At 48.2% G+C, this 21,737-nt stretch overlaps 1 protein-coding gene across 1 annotated transcript in view; it reads right to left on the reverse strand.

Moving 5' to 3' along the window:
• Nucleotides 1–365: 365 nt before the first annotated feature.
• LOC107996816 (LIM domain only protein 3-like) overlaps nt 366–21,737 on the reverse strand; it is a 64,566-nt gene continuing 43,194 nt past the window's right edge. The window contains exons 5-6 of the mRNA XM_017055088.2: nt 9,780–9,936; nt 366–2,627 (exon numbers count right to left, since the gene is read on the reverse strand). Coding sequence (XP_016910577.1) covers nt 2,475–2,627; nt 9,780–9,936 — 310 coding nt within the window. The 3' untranslated portion in view covers nt 366–2,474. The remainder of the gene's footprint in view (nt 2,628–9,779; nt 9,937–21,737) is intronic.

Raw genomic sequence — 21,737 nt, forward strand, 5'->3', positions numbered from 1 at the left:
TTTTCTTCTCTGCTCTTAGAGATACGGCGAGGAGGGTTCGCGTTCACCACGGTGGATAGAGTTGGATCCCGCTCTCCTGAATACGCAATGCGATTTATTCGAAACGTGGCGTATAAAACACAAAGGACCGTGTATGATTGGTAAATTATTGAGGCGTAGCGGATTTGTCGGCCAATCACGTAGCGGTCTTAAATAATTCAGTGGAAGCGCGAGAGGATGGAGAGGGACCGGGAGGGAAAATCTCGAGGAAAACGGCTAGGATGCGAAGATATTACGAAATATTGAGTTTAAACTTGCGAAATCAATATCTTCTCGTTCGGGGTCGGGCATAGGTGTGGAACAAAGAAAGAAAAGATGGATGGTCGTTAACATCGAAACAGTAATTTTATTTTAATTAATATTTCTATGGATAGAACTATGATACAAAACATATCTATACTAGCGAACGTACACACTTCCTTACGTATTCTCGTTCGAAGATTTTACATGCATCGTACATAGCGTATTTAAGACGAAATGGACTAAGGTGTTTTTTTTTATTTTTCTTCTTTCTTCTTTAACGTTTACGACGTTAAGCAGTTTGGATACGTACGATGGAGCAGATACTCGATGATGCGGGTGACACGATAATGATGACTAGAGATCGCCTAGCGCAGTCGCTATTAATCGTAAATCTACCAGTTTTTCCTTGGACGATCGATCGATAATCGATACGAGACGAACGATACGGGTTTCTTTTCTTCTTTATCTATTCTTCTTTGAATTTTCGTCCCAGAGACGCTTAAAACGGTAGGAACTACGTTTCGCTCAATCGTAAAATCGTGGAGTATCGTGGAAGTATTCGTTATGCTTATAAAATATCGAACGAAATCTTTTCGAATAGTAAAAATTCGATAAAAACGATGTAATGGCGAACGATGATAGGCTCGTTTCGCAAAAAGAAAAAAAAAACGATTACTTTCATCCTGGCGTGCGAGAAAAGTGGAGAATCGCGTGGACAAGAGATCGAACTTGCGAATAGAGATCGCGATTGACGACACGACCTTATGGAAAAATTTCTTCGAACGATCGTCAAAGCACGTCTTAATTTTTCCTACGTGTTTTTCTCAGTAAAATTTTTATCGATTTTAATTACGCATCGTTTCTTCGACGCCCCTTCAAATTTCTCGTCTCACGCTGGAAAAGTTTCGATCGTTTGAAATAATGGTGGAGAATAATTCGTCGAACGATTCATCGCAGCAAATCTATTTATCGCGGAGAACTAGGAGAAAAGTATTCGTTTCCCGGAATATTATCGTATCCGACAGGCGTAAGCCTATTATCGTTCGAGGGATCGCGAGACTCTTCCCGGAGGCGTGCCACCGACAAATCTTGGCCGCGGCGCGCTTCGAATCGGGGAAATAAAACATCTTATTCGGCCCGATCCGAGAGAAAAGAGAGAAGTTTCGGCATAACTCAGCCTCGTTATCTGACTCGCAAATAAGGCAACGGAAAAGTTCGTGACATCAATCTGGCCCTCTACCGGGAGATTCGAACTTGAAACAATGCTTAAGTCACCCCTAACGTATGAGCCCCAAGGGGTGGTTGGGCTCGCTGGTTTTGGACGGCGAACCCACCGATTCGATCTGCCAATTTCGCTCGATTCCTTCCACCTCCGGTTCTTGCTGCTCGTCCAGTGGTCCAGTGGTAAAGCTAGATTTACCGGCGTGGCCCGCAACGGACAAGCAAAGTCGGCTACAAGTACGGGCAAACTTTGATCACCCCTGAGCATTCCGTTTACCCCGCGCATTCTTTCCCCTTCCCGACCTCTTTCTTCTCTCATCTCCCATTTTCGTCCCTCGCTTCCCGCCCACTTTTTCCCACCCCTCTCAGTCCTTTCAAATCCTCGGATTTTTACGTTCCTATACATTTATAACTCGCGAAATTCGAACGCGATTAAACTTCGTCTAAAACAGCACCAATCCGTTTTTCACGCGCATCACGCGCAGTGATGTTCAGTCGACTCGTACAGTCTTGAGGATTTTGGGCAACCTATTACGTCATTGATAATAATAATAATAAATTGCGAAGATTGGAGGAAATTTGTTCGGAAATAATATGACGTAATAGGGACCGATTTAACAGAGTATTATCTAGATTAGATTTTTAGAGAAATAGAAGTTGCCATTGGAAAATGTGTCTAGGCGGAACGAATCAACGAACGTTCGTATTGTTATATTGGTCACGGATCGAATTTTCGTTTCATCGTTGTCTCGACGAACGAATCTCGAACAGACTTTTCAGACGCCAATAACGAACGAACGAATTCCGAGTGTTACTACGATAGCGGCGATGACGATGACGACGACGACGACGACGATGATGATGATGATAATGTCGACGACGACGACGATAGAAGACGTCCGTGTTCTTGTTAAACGAATTTGGCAACGCGTTTGGATGATACGATCGATGGCAGACGCTTACTTCGTTTGTCATTTGGTATCGTAAGGTGCCTGTGCATTGATACCGTTTAAATTATTCATGGAGTTGAGGATATTATGGGCGCTCGAGCTCGCGGGCGCGTAGCCATTGTGATTATGAGTCGTCTCTCCGTTCACTTGCCTCTGCGGATTGGGTGACATGATCTGGAAAAAAAAAAGAGAACATTTGTCAGAGAACAGTTATAACTGGTTCGTTGGAACTCTAACGTTGATAAACGATACATATAAATTTTATATCACGAATCGAACCGATAAACCGTTTCCGTTTTCGCCTTTTTGAATCGTTGGTGAATCTAAAGTAGGAAAGAAAAATGGACAATCTCCCCCCTCCCCCAGTCTCCTAATTACATTCGCAATCAATCGAGCGGGCAACGCCTTAATCTGATTCGAACAATTATTCACGACAGAGACTTAAAACTCGGAAGAGGGTCGGATTGGCGCGGTGAAAGGGGTTGACGCCACTAACGAATTCGTTTTAGACACGGCAGTTCCTGTTCTCGTTCCTCCAGAACCGTCTACTCCGATTTTCTACTCGAAAAACAAAGAGGCCAGAACAGAGCGAACTTGTATCTCGGCTCAGACGACTCAACTTGGGCGTTTCCTCTCGTTCTTTCCTCTCCCTCCTTCGATATCCTCTCTTTCGTTCTTCCTCTCCTCTCCGTCATTTGGCCTCTCGGTGTTCAACCGTCTCTATCTTCGAGCCATATTCATCGGAACGGCAACGAGCGGAAGAGAAACGGAGAGAGAGGGGGAGAGAAAGAGAGAGGGAGAGAGAGAGAGAGAGAGAGAAAAGAGGGAGAAAGTATGGAAGTAGCAGCGGAGGGTAGCACGAGGAACAAGAGATGCCGCTAGGATAGATAAGTGCCGTTGAAAACTTTAAACTTGGTATCTCTAGCTCCGTTGTTCCCTTCACCATCAGTTTCTCTTAGTTTCGCCGGCAAAGGTGTTAAATTATACAGGCTTAAAATTCGGCAGACCGTGCCGCGCAGCCCTCCTCCGCCCCTCCTAACTGACGAGATCCCTCCCTTGCCACGATTTTAGTTCGCGAGTTGATCATGCCAACTTTCGCCAACGATGAACGAGCCTGGCATTCTCATGATTTCCCTCATGCGTGTGTGGTGGGTGAACTTGTCCGCAAAGTGGTTTGAACAGTTAGGGTGAGTCCAAGGGAAGGAAAGACCAAGGCTGTTTAATAATTCTTTCGAATATGATACGGTTGAAGAGAGGCTTGAAATACCCTCTTTCTTTCTTTCTTTTTTTCTTTCTTTTTTTTTTTTTTTTTTTTTAATTGGAAAGTCCAAGGTGCGAGTGGCAGTGAAAAATTCGCACAGAGCGAATGGCGAGGGCCCAGTAATTAACCCGTAAATAATTATGATAAAAATGACAAAGCACCGCCGAAGAAACGCTTTATCACCGTTGCAAGGGAGACTTTTCTCCCTGGCAAGAATTTCTAAATCTTCTTGCCGCAACGAGAACCCTTTTCAGCTTTTCCGCGAGCCGACGAGAGCCAACCACCACCTTCCTTCCTTCCTTTCTCTCTCTCTCTCTCTCTCTCTCTCTCTCTCTCTCTCTCTCTCTCTCTCTCTCTCTCTCTTCATCCCTCCCTCCCTCCTCGATACAAACGCCCTTCCATTTTATCTCTTTTCCTCCTCCTCCGCTTTCTCTTTCCCGTTTCTTTTTCACCCCCAATCCACCCCGCCAGAGAATACCCCACACGTAATTAAGAAATCTCCATGGAAGGCTGCGGGCCGTTGGTCGGTAGCACCACGGTTAAATTAAGTCTATGACTTATTCAAGTTTTATCTACAATTGCCAGAGATGGAATTACTGTCCCATGGATTTACTGCCGCGTCTTTGTAATCAAACGGCACTCGCTCTGCAAATCGTTTGCACAGATACCGGATTACCGGTTACGGTAATGGTATTACAAGATAAAAATCACGCGCGAATCACGGTTGAGATTTCCGTTTCCGGAATGAAATGAAATTTTAATCCCGCGCTCCGAATTCTTCTTTTCAAATTCACGAACACTTCCGGATTTTCAAAATAATTGTTGGAATCATTCCTTTCTCTTCGAACGACGAGTTTCCATTGTTTCCTCGACATTGTTTTCTTCAGACAACCATTCTTCAAGCTTAACACACCTCCCTCCCTCCCTCCCTCAACGTTATCATCGTACGTAATCTTATTCAACGCGTTCATCACTTTCGAATCCTTCGGATATTTTTCCATCTAATTATCGCATCAGACTGTTATATAAACGGTTCGTTGGTTAACTCCGAGGTGCGATTTACGAAGCAGCGTAAGCGGTAACCTTTGCACCTCGGCCACGAATAAGACATTAATCGCGACTCGACGAGAGGAGGTGAAGGCAGTTTGTAACTGACGGTAAACGCGGAGAATCGGGGGGAGCGGGGGAGGGAAAGGGAGAGTTGTCGGTGGTTACCAGGAGCTACGAGAATCGCGTGTCATTTGTCCGTTGATCTCCCGCGGTTGGGAACCAGCCAGGTGGTAGCCGCTTTCTCCGCAGCGCTGCTTTTCTTAAGCGCAAAAATTAGCGCCACCCTCTTGCGCCTCGATTCTTGCCCGTGCCTCGATCCATCCGCTCGAGGCACGAGATGAGAATTAGCCACGTCGTTTATCGAAGGAGGATCATTTAGAACTGAACCTCGTTATTTTACCAGGGATTATTACATCGCGTTGGATTCCCTTAACGTGCTCCATCATTCGGAATTTCCAGCCAGTTTTTTCTTTCTTTCTTTCTTTCTTTCTTTTTTCCTTCGCGAAACGATTCTCAATTAACCGTGTCTCGCGTTATTAGTTATATTTGAAAGTTAAATGAAAAAGGCGAAGGGGAAACGTATTTGGGAAAGTTTCGACTTCGATATTTAAACTTGTTCTCTGTGTCTCCCTAGGAAAAGGGATCGTGCAATTTTGTCAGTCGATTAAACCAAGTGCGGGGGAGGGAGTTTCTCGCGTATAATAAGTGGACGTGGAAGTGAGTCCACGCGCTGCGTGTAATAATCGTTACAAAAGAGAGTAGAGAACGCCACAGAGAGTAGCGTTTCCGTTGTTTCGTAACTAAACTCATAATCTCGCATAAGCTCGCAACCTGGGCTTTCCCATGCGAGCTTTCTCCTCGTGCATTATGAGAAGGGACTTCATGCGAAATGTAGTCAAGTATCTAATAACGCGTTCGTTAACGAAAACGATGCGTGTGATTCGATATCCTCCCTAGGGGGGAGTAAAATTCTCTTATCCTCCATTTTTCGTATAAATTTTTATTCTCCATTTTCCTTTCTTTTTTTTTTCTTTTCTTTTCTTAGAAGATCGTAATATTATAAGTTCGAAGCTTCGCCAAGTTGCAAATCATGGTTCGATAAGAATGACGTATATTCGAAAGTTTAATTTAATTCAGCCTCTCCGTGCACGTTCCACCAACTTTCGAGGGTCTAATCGTCTGGAAGAAGTATAGAAGACGTTGTAATACCTTATTCGCCGTACGAATCTCGTACTGCACATTGATCCTCTTAAATTCCCATGTAGTCTCCGTCTTGGCATTAGCATATTATCTTCCGCAACCTCCTCCCTCCTCGTTCCTCCCCTTCTACCTTGTTCCACCCCCTTCAACCCTCTGATTCGCAGAGGACTTTGCAGACACTTGAGAGTTTGTTTTAAAACTCAGATAATCGTTTCGAACTCCCTCCCTCTCGGCCTATCTCCCTCCCTCCTTCTTACGCTTTCTCTTTCCTCGCTGCCTATCCCTTTCTCATGCCGCGCGTTCACCGCTCGGTCTCAAGGGGAAAATTAGATGAAAATAAGACTTCTCGCCAATTTTTAAACGCGTTACAGTTGTCTCTCGTAGAGAAGACAGAGAGAGAGAGAGGAAGAGGGAGAGGGAGAGGGAGATCACCGCGATACGATAAAAAGACGCGATCGAGGATCGATCGAGAAATTCGTCTCTCGAAAACGCTTCTCCCTTCTCTAAACGCGCTTAAAAAATCGCGCGACACGTTCGACGGATTCGTTGGATGGAATAATCCGTTTCCAACGAGGCGTAACTTTTTTTTATAGGAAGGAGAGAGACGACGTAAGAGACGAAAGAAGGAGGAAAGGTTGGATCGTTCTGTGGAAGATCGGTGGTAATTGAATTTATCGAGGGTGATGACCGTCCTATTTCTTTCCATTCCCTCCTTTTTCACCCCCATTACCGGTTTACCTAGGATCACTCGCCACGCTCGAGTTATTCGTAAACGCCTCACGGCCAGGCATTATTTACAAGAGCCGACGAGATCCTCCTGGACTCGGAGCTCTCCCGGGCGCTGAGAAAGATTGGGACAGCTGTCTGTTCTCAGGCAATCAGAAAAACTACGTTCCACCTCCTCCTCCTAGGGCCGGGCCAACCTCGCCATTCCCATAGCCATGGCTTAAGGAGAGCGTTAGGGCGGCAGCTGCCACGGCGCTCACCCCACTTCGCGGTTTTTAAGAATCTTAACGCCTCCACCCTCTCCTCCCTCTTTTACTCTTGATTTCGTCAAGTCGAGATACCACCACCACCATCACCACTACCACTTTGCATTCCGTCGCGACGTTTAATTCCACCAACTTGGAGCCGGCTGGGCTTCCAAGGGTCGTATTATATCCTTTCCTTCCTAACTCCTGTTGATCGCCCTCCCCCCTTTCCCTCTAATCCGTTCCCACGATCTTTACACGGTTCGACGAAACGGTTCTTCCCTCGAGAAAGAGGAACGTCGAAAACAATATGATCGATATCACGAGATATCAGGAGTTACAGATGCATCTCGTCGAAATTAGAATCGCGTTGGTATCGCGTTTCCAATCTCAACGTGACAATTAACGAGGAGAATACGCGGAGTGGAGGAGTACGATCCTCGACCCGACGTTATCTATCGCGTCAAACTAGCGCCTGGGGGGAGGGGGCAGGCAGGCCGCCTGCCTCGGTCGATTGTCTTTTCCATTCAGATGCTAAATGTCAAAATGACATTCACCATTTCGAGGAAATGGTGGAACGGGCCTCGATGTCGCCTGGGCGGACACCTTCGGGGATGTAGCTTCGACGATCGAAGGTATTCACGCTCCGGGAACGACACGTCAAGAGGGATCCATCAGGCTTAACGTAATAGATGCTCAAACTACATTAGCATGCCGCGTCGATTATTGGCATTAGTCTGCCATCCCGTTATTTCACGGCATCGCGGTCATTTATAACCCTCGAGTCGTAAACCCATCCACGAGAACGATATTATCGTTCGAAATGCCATCATCATCGATCCTCCAGCTACGAAACGAACAGCCACGAAACCACGATGATTTTTCCACCGTGATTCGCCGCCATGTTTCTTTCGCGTTCGTGTTGGACGCTCTCGAATCGTTCTAGATCGTCGTTGCGTGTCCGAAAAGGGAAAAGGAAATCGCTGTGACACGATCGCACCACGATTTATGCGCCGCCTCACATTTCTCCTTTCTTTCTTTCTTTTTTCTTTCGAAACAATCGGTTCGCGTACTTCGGCGCGCGATTCCTCTCGCCCTTGATGGTGTCGCGTTACCGTCGCGGATTTTTTTTCTTTCTTTCTTTCTCTTCCTCCTTTCCCTTTTTCCCTCTTCTCCACGATACGCGGATTTCGCCGACACTTGGTATATACACAGCTACGAACTGATATTAATTGAACGAAACAACGATCGCGCACACGCACACGGGGATCGAGCCACGCATACGGAAGCGAGGACGCACGCAGAAGGCTTCCGCCCGGGAACATGAACACTCACGTGGTGTAGAAATAGAGTCGCAAGGGTTAGCAACCCCTGAATTACACGCAGCTCTCGGGCAGGACTGGTTGGTTAAGGGGAGAAAATTTGCATATTATAAGTAGTACACGGTGGCGAGGCTGATATGATCGGGGGCCGGGGACCTCGTTATTCCGTGCATGCGTACGAATCGAGCGTGTGCACCGGCAATCCGGCCACTCTTCGAGGCCGCTCTTAAAAAGTTTGTGTCTTGAAACTTCCTACACTTGACCACGCTTTTCTACCAATTATGCGAATCGTCCCCTCCGAAGGGAAGCAAGGGTTGAGCGAGGCCGGGCTCACGAAAATAACGTGGTGGTCGAGGAAACGCAAAATTTGTCGTATTTTGAATTTTCAAAGTGTTGCGCGACGCTTTGTGAAAATAATCGATCTCGTAACGAATTGCGCGAGCTATACGGGGAGTTGGATCGGTAGTTAATCGGTAAATATTGCGCTTTGGTAAATTACGGTACGTGACGTGCAAAGCGTGCAAAAGGGACGTAAACATCCTCGCAAGACGGTGGCCGGATTAAGTAGATCGGATCCTGGTTGGGTCAGACGGGTCCGCGGCTAGGGCTTAAGAAGATATTGTTTCCGGAGCACGGCTGTTGTCTCAAGATAATCAAGAAACTCGGACGGCTTAACACCGAAGACGAGTTTATAATTTCAACTTTGCTGTGCCCGAAATACGTAACTTTTCGATCGATCATCCGAAGATATATTCCATCCATGGAGAAGAGGAGACGTGCCTATATATATATATATATATATATATATATATATATATATATATATCCTTATTTATCGTATCATCCACCATACCTCAAATATCTTCCTCCTTCTCCTCGTTTTCAATTTTTTTTGCGAGAGCTAGGACGAGATTCGGAAATTTCAACCATGCTCAACTCCGCTCAAGACGCTGGCATCTAATCTCTCATCCAAAGAGTGAATTCTTTCGCACGTTCCAGCGTCTCCGAAGAGGACGGATCGTTACGGTATGCGATGAGGCTTGCTTAACGGACGAAGCTTAATTAATAAGGACACGCGATATCCCGACTCGTGAGACGATGGCTGGGGTTGTAAAGCATAGCTGAAGCCTCGAGGGAGTCCTTTGTTGTCGGGGAGGGTCAGGATGAGCGACCTGCCACTTTAACCACCCCTCCCCCCATCTTAAGGGGTTACGTCTTAAGGAGTTTTCAACCTTCGCAGAAACATCCACAACGCGGATCGTGATCCCCCGCCGTGATTCAAAGCACACCCTGGCCGCGCGGTGAAAGTGATACGGTTGCATGGTCAGCATACATATTTGCGGCGGAACCATTGGGAGGGGGAGGGTGGCATCGACCACGTTTATAGCGGTATCGCTGTCAAAGCGCGTCAACCATCGGGGATTATACGGGGAACCCAAGGGGCGGCATAATCGATGGATGCTTCGGAGGAAAATTTCTGGAGAATTTTTCAGGGCGAAAGCGTTTAATTTTTTATCTTAACCTGCGGTTGAAGATGGAACACTTGTCTCTTGATCTGCGCCAATGTCGCGGTCGATGGTGGATGGACCGCCATGTTGGCAAAAACCAGCCTCTCCTCGTAGTCGCTCTCGCACAGGATTTTGTTCTCGCACAAGAAAAATTTGTCGCCCACGCAGAATCTGGAATCGAACAAGTGAACGATTAAAAAATTTCTTTGCTTCTTTTTATACCGAATTTATTGTTGTTCGATCTTGGGCGGCGCGGTGATCTCGCGGCGATGAGGAAAGCGAATAGGGGAAGGAGCGGAGGAGGAATTTCCGGAAGAACAGGTCGAAGAGTTGACGGGAGATAGGCGGAGTGGTAGTAAAGCGTGCTAATTCCTTTTAAGACCGTTTTCCGTTCCGCTCCGTCGAGGAAATTGCGAGAAAATAAAAACAAGCGGCGAAACGGCACACCGGGCACACCGTAGCTTCCGAGAGCGTCTTCGAGCTCCTTTAAATGTAAATTTCCACTCGATTCGCAGACGCTACGTCGTACCTGGATTACCGCCTCCTTCTCTAACCTTCTTCTTCTTCTTCTTCTTCCCTCCCCTCCCCCTCAAACGTTGAATATCGAAATCGAAATCGAAATCTTTTCTCTAACGATCCATTCTCGACGGTATTGGCGCCTTTTTTCGTTTCATTTTTTTTTCTTTTTTTCCTCTCCTTCCTTTCTTTCTTTCTTCCTTTTGGGAAACACTCGGGCACAGACACTTACGTTCCAGACCAGGCAGAACGGCCACCCTAATTGGAGTTTCGGAGGTACGGCGGTATCGCGATGGAAATCATGGTTTTAAAATTCAACGAATGAGATCCACGGGTATTTCCCGGTGATCTCCTCTCCGCGGTGGCGGTGGCATATACAAGAGAAACGCAGATTTCGAAATGGTGGCGAAGTACGAACGTGCTTCGCTTGCGATATAAGAGAAATAAGGTTGCCGCGAGGGTTATACGCATCGACCAACTGTCGCCGGGGGTAAGAGGCGCCACTAAAATCAAAGATTTCGCATTTTTCCTTTTTTATTGCCGGCTTAAAAGTCAATTTTTCCTGTAACCGCGGTGCAAGGGAGCGGGTGGGCGGGATTCCTCTGGATGCCCGCATAAAGGACGATACGCCGGAAATGCTAAAGAACCTTTGGAAAACGAGGATCACGAGGGGTGGCTGGTTTCCAACGAGCACAATAGATCCTCACGGGATCCACGAAGGGACTCGAAAATCGTTTTGTCAGGATACAGCGACGCCTTGATATTCTTGTCAGGTGCCGTGAACATCGCTCTCGGTGTGTTATACTCTTCGTATCGACCGCGTTACGAGGAGAGCCAGTTCCAGGGATTTGTCTTCCCAAAATAAAACGACATCACCCTTATTATTTAATCCAGGTGCCGCGTGACGCGCACTCGTGTCGATCCTTTTCTCGTACAAAATCGTCATCCACGTTTGCGAATTCGTTTTAAGTATTTTTTTTTTCTTTTTTTTTTTTTTTCATAAGCTTAAGAATCTTGAGACGACCTCGAGAGAAAGCGTCGAGATCGAGGCGCGTACGTGTACTACAAGGGGGTGTATCTTGATATCGTAACTCGCAAGTGTTGAATAAAAAAAGCATTTCTTTCTTTCTTTTTTTCTTTTTCGAGAAGGGACAATACATTGTGTACATACGAACGTACATTGCGTATTCAACGGATGACGTGGTGTCCCGTGCTCGGATCCTGTTTGAGTTTTATGTCGGGATTTCTGTCGAGTGCTTTATACCGCCGCTTATGTAAATGCAGACGTGATTTTTTTCACCACCTCTTGCACGGGAATATGCAGAGCATTTTACAGCATTCGAAACGAGTTGGCATTCGGGATCGCGATGCGAATAGGCATCAACGAATTAAATTTATGCGTATCTCGAGGCTAAATCGTCCTCCGATGACTCGTTCGATGCTGTTGTTCCAATTTTTTCCCCCTGAAACTCTTTTTTTTTTCAAATTCCGATGGAAATCGCCAACCAACAGTCACCAACCGATCTTCTATACATCTGAAAGAAAGATTGTAGAGCGATTTCCGATACGCGAACAAGATCGATGGGAGGGGAGAGGGGATGATTTAGCATCATCAAAAATAAATTGAGATAACATCTGTCCGGATAGCCGACGATTTCGATTTTTCCATTTTTTGCTTCTTCTTTTTTAATTCCACGATTTCGAACGTACAGGAGGAGGAGGAGAAGGAAGAAGAGACGAGCGGGGAAGAGAGAGAAGCAAGAGAAGAGAGAGAGAGGGAGGGAAAATAGCGAGAGAACCGAAGAGCGATCGGAACATCTAGCATGGACCGCCATAAAAAGCAATGCTCCACCGTAACGGGGCACGATAAGTGGCATGGTGCGAAGTAAAATCGATCCCGGGGGCAGACTCGAATCGTGCGCCATAAAAAGGGAACATTAGAGCGAGAGGACAGATGCGAGACGCGACGGAGAGAAAGAGGGATGAAAGCAACGAGATGGTGGCATAATGGTGTTGTGATTTTCTGGCTAGATACGTCGGGTATAGATCGTTGCCTCGGTGCAACGTTAAACGCTTCGGGCATTAGCGGCGTTAAATGGCGTCGAAACGTACCGCGGCAATATCGTTTCGCGGTAAATTTGCAAAGAAAGTTTCGCTAATTCTTATCCTTTGGTATACTCTTTATATTTGAGAGTGGAAACGTTAGTACGAATCGAAAAATTTACGGCAATATCGTTCCGTTCAGTTTGATCCATCCTTTTATCTTTGCAATTTCCACGTGGAGTTTGGAATTATGATTTTCACGGCAATATCGTTTCGAGCTCGAAGAAAATCGTCCCGCCTTTGTATACTTTTTCAAATTTCTGCGTAGTTGAGTGTTTAGACAAGTGCGAGGATTTTTTCCCCGATATGAGCGTTGACGGATAGGGTAATCGGAGAGCGACGATAGGGACGATAGGAGGTTGTCTGGCAAACCGCGTCGTGACTTTGAACGTTGCTAAGTCGAGAGGAAGCCTCCGAGATTCGTCGGCAAACAGAACGAGTTGTCGAAGCTGGAGGGTGGGAAACCCCAAACGGCAACACTTCGCCGTGGTGGAAGCGGGTGGTTGGCGGTGATGGTGGCGGTACACCCGGTTGGCGGTAAGGTGGTCGCAAGGAATAAATTTTGCGCTCGATCGCGGAATCCCTACCGGGAGAGAAAGCGCTTATATTCTTGGTAGTTGTCGGTGCTCCTACTCAATTTGCATCAAACTATGGAGAGACAAACCGGCCCCTCCCCGTCCCCAACCCTCCGGCTTTTCGCAGAGCCACCGTTCTAGCACCTGATGGAGCTGTGCAACCTTCGTCCCTCCCCTCTCCCCTCCCTCCCCTCCTCTACAGTCGAGACTAACGCGTTTAGCAGAGACTCGAACCCCTAATCAGATCTTGCGCCGACACGGGGGTTTCTAAGGTGCCGCTAAGTGTGAAGTTAATGGAGTCAAGACGCTGCTCCTTCGTTGTCGGGGCGTTCGCCCGACATCGCGTTAGGCGCGTCTTGTCCGTTGTTCGAGAAACGGTCCAAGAATGTCGCTTCTCGTATATAAAACGAATTTCGAACGTTGAGCCGCCCTCTTCTACGGAAGCCTGGAAAAATATGGAACGATACTCTCCAGGAAGGGAAGGCTTATCTCCAACTCTTTGAATATTGATAATTCCTCCGATATTTCCAGCCGTAGCTCTCGTTAGCCTCGCCCCGTACCAGCCGGGGCTTTATTTCGATAATGGCTGCTTACCTAGTGCGTTCTCCTGTTAATTAATTCAGACTGTCGGGGTATCAGGGAACTGTGACGCGCTAATTCGATCAGAAGTGAATTCGCTCGGTTTGGTAGCGAGGGGCTGGTCGGTGGTGTGCCGCTTGGGGGAAGTGCGCTGCCTTTGCTTCCAAGACAGATTTACCCCGGTAGACAGTTGACGTCGCTATCTAAATGTCGGTGGCGAGGCGCGTCGGAATGCCACTCGATAATACACAACGCGACGTCTCGAATCCGCGGCTCATTGTCCGACCGTACCGTGCACGCTGACATGGAAATGTTCACGGGCTCTACGTCATGTCACGCGTCCCATCCACGTCGAACCGTTCGGCTCCAAGATTCCAAGAATGGAGTGGACGTTTTTTTTCTATCTTTTTTTTTATTAACGATTCCCGAATTAACGATTCGAAGGTCGTGACGCGAGGGGGAAAAAGCTCGAAATTTTCGCGAGTACGAAAAATGGAAATTGGGGCGGGAGGGAGATCGGGGGGTTCATTTTCCATTCCACGCGGGCGTTCGACCGTGTAAAGGGAGCATTCGTCTTTCTATTAATTTCTGCGCGGCGTGAAATTACGCGGCTCCACCGACCCTAAGCTATATTAATAACCCAGATTACGAAGGAAATTAAGACAACGATGGGCCGTTGATACCTTTAGGAACGCGGCTTTGTTGTTTCGGCCGAAAGGGTTGGACTCGCTCGGATGAAACTGCGATATTTCCACGCGTCCCTCCCTCCCACGTCTTTCGACCTACCCTCCCCTGTAATACCGCGTCTTATCGAACAATTGCAACGTATCGCCCCCGTTTTAACGGGGAAAAGTAACCTACCCTCCCTGCGACGATGTTCCATCCCCTCCTCCAACTTCTTATATTATAATACGTATCGGTCCATCGTTCGTTCGTTCCTCCGCCGATATCGTTCGGTGTTATGCTAATGGGAATCGTATTAATATGTAACGAGTTGGAACGAGAGAGAGAGAGAGAGAAGAAAGAAAGAAAGGAAGAAAAGAAGCAAAGAAGGAAGGAAGGAAGGAAGGAATGTTATCGTAAATATGCGTAGGCCGAGTAGAGTAGTTTGGTCGGTCGGTTGGTAGAAGTTGTTCGAATCGACTCGGCGATATCTCGACGGATCGATCGGTTTGCTCGCCCTCGTCGGTCGGAGAAAAAGTTCCAAGGCAAAGCGCAATCACATCAAAGATTATTTCCGCCAATAAAACGGAAGTCGAGTTTGGATGGAGAAGCGGCTAGAAGCGGAAGAAGCGGAGGAGGGGAGGTCGTAGGAATGGTTCTCGGTCGCGGGGACGAGACGGGAGGGCAAGAACCGTGCTAAGAAAACGAGAGAGATTGGGGGGAGGGTGAAGAGAGGGTAAAGATAGAAGCGGCCGGGAAGGGAGCGGTGAGGTTAACCGACACAGGCTCGGCAATAAATCTACCGTTCGCCCGAAGCAGGTACTTATCAGTTCTCCGGGATCAGCCGCGACATCGGCGACTGCGAGAAAAGCCTGGCGGGCCCCCGTCTCTCGGAAATCGACGTTCGAGGTACAAGCTGGAACAACCTCGTCAATCTCGTCTGGGTACACGCGCGTATACGCGTGTCGATCCGTCGTCACCGCCTTCTTCCTTCCATCCAGGAAGGTGTGCGCACGAGCCGTTATTAGACAGGGGATAGGAGATGGAAGGAAAACCGGTCGGACGAGCGTTTGCTCCAAGCGTTGGTGGATGAACGGTGGAAAGGAGGAGGAATCGCGGCCTCGATTCGACGCGCGATTATCTCCGTATTGGGTGGATATGGCAGCATAACCGTGCGGATGGTCGCCCACGATCGATGCCCATTTCGAAAGGCTAAGCTCCCACTCTGCATAATTGCCAGTTAACGGCAACGAACTATAATACGCTTGGCATGGACGCGCACACGTGTGCACGCATCGGGGACGCGCGCGCGTGTGTAAGCCCGATTCACATAGAGAGAGAGAGAGAGGGGGGCGATGGGATCCCCCTGCCGCCCCCTGCGCATCGGGAGGCATCGATTTTTCCTTTTTTTCCTTGTTTGTTTTCGAACGCCGCCCGAACGGAACGCGATGATCCTTCAGCCCGCTGGAAATTGACAAAACAGTTTTTGGCAGAGCTGGCCAGAGAACTTAATTGGTGAATATAACGAGGGAATCTGCCAATTATGGCAGCGGCCGATGGTCGATCGATCCGCATCGGGAACACGTACTCCGTTCGTGTTCGTGCTCGGACGAGCATCGTCGAGAAGTACTCCGTAATTCCGACGGATAAACTCCGGCTAATTCGAACGGGCCAATGAGAGGTCTCGGTATTGGAGAGACCGGAAGCGGGATCCTGCGCTAAGTCACTTTGGTTTACGAGTCGTTACTAACCGGTACAAGGGGAAACCAAGGGGTTAAACACGTCGACTCGCGTCTCCAAGTTTCCTACCATGAAGTAGCCCGTAGCGGCTTGTAGCGAGCTTGATCTTTCAACAACGAAACCTTCCACGGATAGTAGCGATATCGAATATCGAAGTTATCGGCCTGCCATCCCCTTAACCGTAATCGTAACCGGGGGGCATTGTCAGGGTTTTGCTTTCGGGAAAGCTCCGTTCATTTCGCGACAGGGGTCTCTCTCTCTCGCCTGCTCCGAAGAACGAAGATGTGGATTATCGACGAACGAGATACCGCCTCTTTTTTCGAATTTCTTTTTCTCTCCTTAATAATAGTGGTGATAATAACGATGATGATGATAATAGGGGATCGATTCAGCGCGATGACGACTGATCGTAAACGGATACGCGGATACGAAAATTTCACGTATGTTGGAACAGTGGATGGAACGAACGATCCGCGGGTTTTCACGAAACGCGGATGGCGGAACACGGGGACGAAACGCGTAAAAGTAAGCGTGCGGGACGTTTAAAAAGCGCTGATTCAATTTTACACTCGAAAAGAGAGCGGCGTTACCCTCGATGCATAGTTGCGCATTGTGGATGACAGGGATACCAGCGATGGTGTTGACGTTCCTGTAATTTGGCTGGAAAATATCCAAATTGTTCACGTAATTCTACCGGAAACTGTAGATTGTTTCGATGTTAATTCTGTCGTTAAAATCAATTTCAAAGCAGTCCACGCGAGTCATTTACTCGAAACGGCACGATGCGTGGGTAACGGGAGGGGATGGGGCGGATGATGAAAGCCAGCCGTCGCTCTGAAAAAACATTCAATCGTTTCGTGCCGTTAGGTTTTTCATTTCATCGTTCCAGGCCTCCATCGTTGTCCTTCTCCTTCCCGGACGCTCTCGGAGAGCAAATCTCCTCGCCTATTATATCGAATCGAATCGAGCGTATCACGGAACGGATTTAATAAATTGCACCCCACGGAAGAATAATGCGCGCCCCTCTTCCCGTGCAAGGGTTATGAATGTAAACCCTGAAATTAAGCTCACAATTAAAGAGAGATCCGATGGATGGAGCCGATTTAAGCGGATGAAACTTATTGCACGATTTAGACCCTTTGTTTTTTCCTCTCTAAGCTCGATCGATTTCGATCGTGTCTTCGCGCGTGTTATCAAAAAATAACGCCATCTTAAGATACTTTTAAATGTACATATCCGAGAGAGGAGGGGGAGGAGTTGGAAGCACTGTCGGGACTCCTTGGAATTAGAAGGTAAGATACTTCGAAGGTTTAATCAACGAATTGGTCCCCCAAGACTCGGCCTCGCGCAGGACCGTGAACACGCATAATTCAAAGTTGCACGGGCCACGGTTTAATTACCAAATCTTGTTCCTTGAGTTTGGGTGCAGGCTGCGAACTTCTTGCCTCGGTTAATGCGCGCGCTTTATTATCATAGAGAGAGAGAGAGAGAGAGAGAGAGACATCGTGGCCGACGGTGGTGAGGTTTTGGTGAGATGATAATTTCCCTTAATACGATTGCTCGTATTCGAAAAACACGGGATCAGCTCCTTATCCGTTAACTTACAGCTCCGACTAACAGCCTTATCTCGCTTAGGGCAGCTTGTTTGACTTCTAACCGGTGCCTCCTTCTGACCGGTACCTCTTGATAACTGAATATCCTGAATATCCAAGAGGGATGGAATAGAGCGAGAGTGGGGAAAGAAGCGAGAGCGACGGAGAGGGCGGAGTTCTGGTAGCAGGCTTAACTAGCCTAATCCTTTCTGTGGGTCGGCTTTGCATTAAGCAAAGTCCATCAACTTGGCTCGAGGTAAAGCTCGAGGAGTTTCGAAGACTGTATATAGTCGAGCATTAATACAGTATTATCTAATAATTGGCGAAACTTTAATCCCCGAACTTCACGAACGAACATCGTGTTTGACGTATTCGATATCGATTCGTGTCCCTCTATTCCATTTGCCAGAATAAAATGGGACGACGCTCGACGTTTTTTGCCACGGCTACGCTATTTTTCCTTCCTCGATACGCGAAACTGGCTCGTCCAACGATTCGAAATGAAAGGAGAAAAGAGAGAGTTAATTCTTAGGAACGAAAGTAACGGCCATATTTCTCAATAAACGATAAATCAGCTAGGACGCCGAGTAAGGTATAACGCCCTCTCTTATAGATCGGATTTCTTCTTTCCTCTTCTCGTGACACATGTCTTTACCTCGCTTTTGGCCCTTTGCTCTTTCGTTTCCCTTCCGCCGTCCTTCCACTCTCGTTCGTTTGTCTCTCTTCCGTCGCCTTTCGAGTCTCCAAGCCCCATTAATCTATGGTTATCTACGGCGCGCGCCGGATAAGTGCGTCGGAATGAGCCATTTCACCCTTGGGAGTTCGAATCCATCCTGTACCCTCGAAGAGAAGCCCATCCATAGACTGGCCCCTGGGCATCCTTCTTTACCCTCGTGATGAGCTGTGCGAAACTTTCTCTTTAACGAGATCATAATGACGGTGCCAACTATGTATACGGAAAAGAAACGTTTCTTCTTCTCCAAACTTGCTCTTCCCTTCTTCTCTTCTTTTTCTTCCTCTTTTTTCATGAAACTCGACAAGAAAATTTTATCCTCCATGCTTCCGCTTAAAGTTACGCGCGTATATAAATTCTAATACCACGTGGCGATCCACAGGGCGAACCAGGAGGGCAATGATACCAAAGGGGCGATCAAACGGCATTACGTCAGCAGGTTGCCATCCTTGGCGAATCCTTGAACCCGTGTTGTAACAGCCGTGGCTCCTTTCCAATGCCGGTGAATAATGCCTGTAGGTTATCTTTTCACCTTCGAGGTTCATAAGTAAAGCGGAAAACCGGCCTCCCCTGCCTGTTGTCGGTAGATCCGACCTAACGAACTAAAGAACAACTTTACTTTTCGCACGCGTTTCGGGGATCTCTCTCTCTCCCTTTCTCTTGTCCCTTTAACAGCCACGTCCTCCGCGTCGAGGCCGCCCTTATCGCAGGGAAAGTTAAGTGGAAGAAAATGCGTCTTCTAAAAACAGGGAGACAGCGAGTAAAGTTGAAATTGATGCACTGGACGGGACCCTGAACCCACGAGGTTTACGTTGCCGGCGTGTCTGCAAGCTGCTCCCGAGAAACTTTTCAAAAGTTCCCTTCGATGGACGACCGATCCGTTATCGTGATCTCTCTCTCTCTCTTCGCGACGAGTCTATAAACACTTTCGATCTTTCGTATCAATTCGTCGATGCGTCGACCGATATATAAGTCTCGATACGCAAGAAAAGTTCGTAAACCGCGTTGAAAAATTCTCTCCTTCTTCGTTCCTTTTTCTTTTCTTTTCTTTCCCTTTCTTTTAACACGAGTAATTAGCGCGCGAGATCTCGACGCATCGACGTATTCCAGGAACGTTCGCTCCTCGGACGGGAATGTACGAAAATGAATCGAGCGGACAAGCCGTCGAGAGAACGGTGCTCGTATAACGCCTATAGACGGTGTTATTGCAACCGTACAGCAACCGAACAGTCTAGGTTTCCGAACCGACGTTGGACGTGACAAGCGATATTACACCGTCGAGTCGTCTAACTCCCGCTTGCAGCCCGCTAGATACGGGGTGTCTGACACAGACGCTCGGTAACTCAGAAACCAATGTGTCACAGAGGAACAACAGGAACGCTTCGGATTGCGCCTTAGTTTCATTGTGCGACCTGCCCGAGACAGCCGACAATCGCGATTATTTCGCCTCTCGGTTGGTTTATCATTCCGTAACGAGGATACAACGTTCCTACGTTTGGACAACACGGCGGACGCAACGCATTCTTCGATTGCTGGCGAAACGCGCGGCAAACATCATTTTTCCGTCCGCCCATAATATCGCGGACCCATTGTTTCATCGCGACGCGTGACGAAGCATCGGGGATACAGATTATAAATCGCCGGAGGTCGATGGGAAAGGCATCGTTCGATAAATTGGGATTTTATTATCGCTAATAACCACCCCAAATTATTGTCTAGCGATATTTACGCCGAGGCTAACCTCCAGCACCACACGTTCGACCGCGCGGGAACAGGCGCGGGGGGGTTGGCGAGTGTGCGAATGCTACGCCGCGCGTACCACCCACACGTAAACACGGACGCGAGGTACACGCGCTTTTCGTGATCGTATTTTCACCATTATTTACGCGTCGCGTGCATACGGTTTTCGCTTCTACGCGGGCTTACGAATGTTTATCGACAAAAATTAACGGGCAATTTGTACCGGGCGCATTGTCGCCGGTAATTATTATTTTATCGACGGTCACGCGCGAGAGCGCGGCCGATCTCTCGCGCTCTCATTATTTATTGGCCCTCGTATTCGATTCGCCAACGCCGCCACCACCACCACCACCATCACCACCACCACCACCGACCCGCACCGACCTTTTCCAAGAATTTGCTTAGCGAACAAACGTGAATTCGCGCCATTATTATCGGCCGTTTCGCTATTTAACGTCGTTCCTTCGTCGCGCTAGTCCCACCGATCCAATTTAAACGATCAAACGTTTCCTTCCATCCTTCCATTCCATTATTATACAACTCGGCATAAAATGGAGGGAGGAGAAGGATTGGACTCGATCTTTCTCCTTCCCTCCACTTTTTTCGATAGCCCCCTGCTTCTTCCTTTCGTTTTCTGGCACCTCGAGTAACTCGAGCGTTGGCACGTTGCACGCTCGTTGTTTTCCCGAAAGATCCAATTGCGAAAAACTCCAACACGTGTCGGACCATTTCGCCCCCTATGGGTATACGTAGACGGCGACCGCCGGCACGCCGTTTTTCGTAATTGGCTCGGCTCATGCCAAGTCATGCACGGGGAAAAGAATTACATTTCGTGGCACGCCGCGCGTTGTTTATAAACGTGTATGCACGCCGCTGCGTGGAAAACAAATGTTTGTAAAACACGGAGGCTCGGACACGGACGCCTGGCACCGGGGTCCACCATTGTGCCCCCTCGTAAGCCCGCCAACCACCCTGCCCGCTTCACAACGGTGACGCATCGAAAGGAATTTCGCGACGGGAGACAATGACCAGAACAGAGAGAGAGGGAGAGGGGGGCACGGGTTACACAGAGACGCGTGCACACAGAGGAGGAAGAGTCGCGTTTCACGCGTCACGCATCGCGGATGCACTCGATTATATTTCGATTATGGTTATAGTAAATCTAAGCGGGACGGGGGAGGAGGAGGGGGTGGTAGATAGCCCGAGGGAAATCGCATTAATTTCTATAACGACATTCACCGCGGTGCGGCAATTTCGGTATCGTTTTATCGGCGACCACGTAACGCAAATACGCGCGCCCTATCCGTGTGCGCCCTCCCCTGCGTGTACACGATACGGAGGCAGATGTGAGGTGCGCGCGCGCGCGCGCTCCTACCGCTCTCTCCGCGTATACGTATACGTACCACCCCGCGTATCTACCGTCCGCTTCAGCTAATTTCGTGTTTGCTCGATTAATTTCCCGCGTTTAACGGAATTTGATGTTTCGTTAATTATTCTGTCGTGCGCGCCTCATACCGCACGCACACGGACCGACACGCATCCACCCTCCCCCTCCCCCTCTCCCGCTCTCGTTCACTACTTTTGCACGCGGCCATGTCCGCCGCCCTATCCTACTCGTTTCCCGGAGTACGCCGCGCCGCGCCGCTGCGATCCGCTAATATCGCCGCCCCAATTGACAGCTGGCGCGAATGTAATTTATACGTATTGTTTTTCCGCCGTGTGTGTGATTTT

This window comes from Apis cerana, linkage group LG2, assembly GCF_029169275.1.
Source record: "Apis cerana isolate GH-2021 linkage group LG2, AcerK_1.0, whole genome shotgun sequence".
NCBI classification, from domain to species: domain Eukaryota; kingdom Metazoa; phylum Arthropoda; class Insecta; order Hymenoptera; family Apidae; genus Apis; species Apis cerana.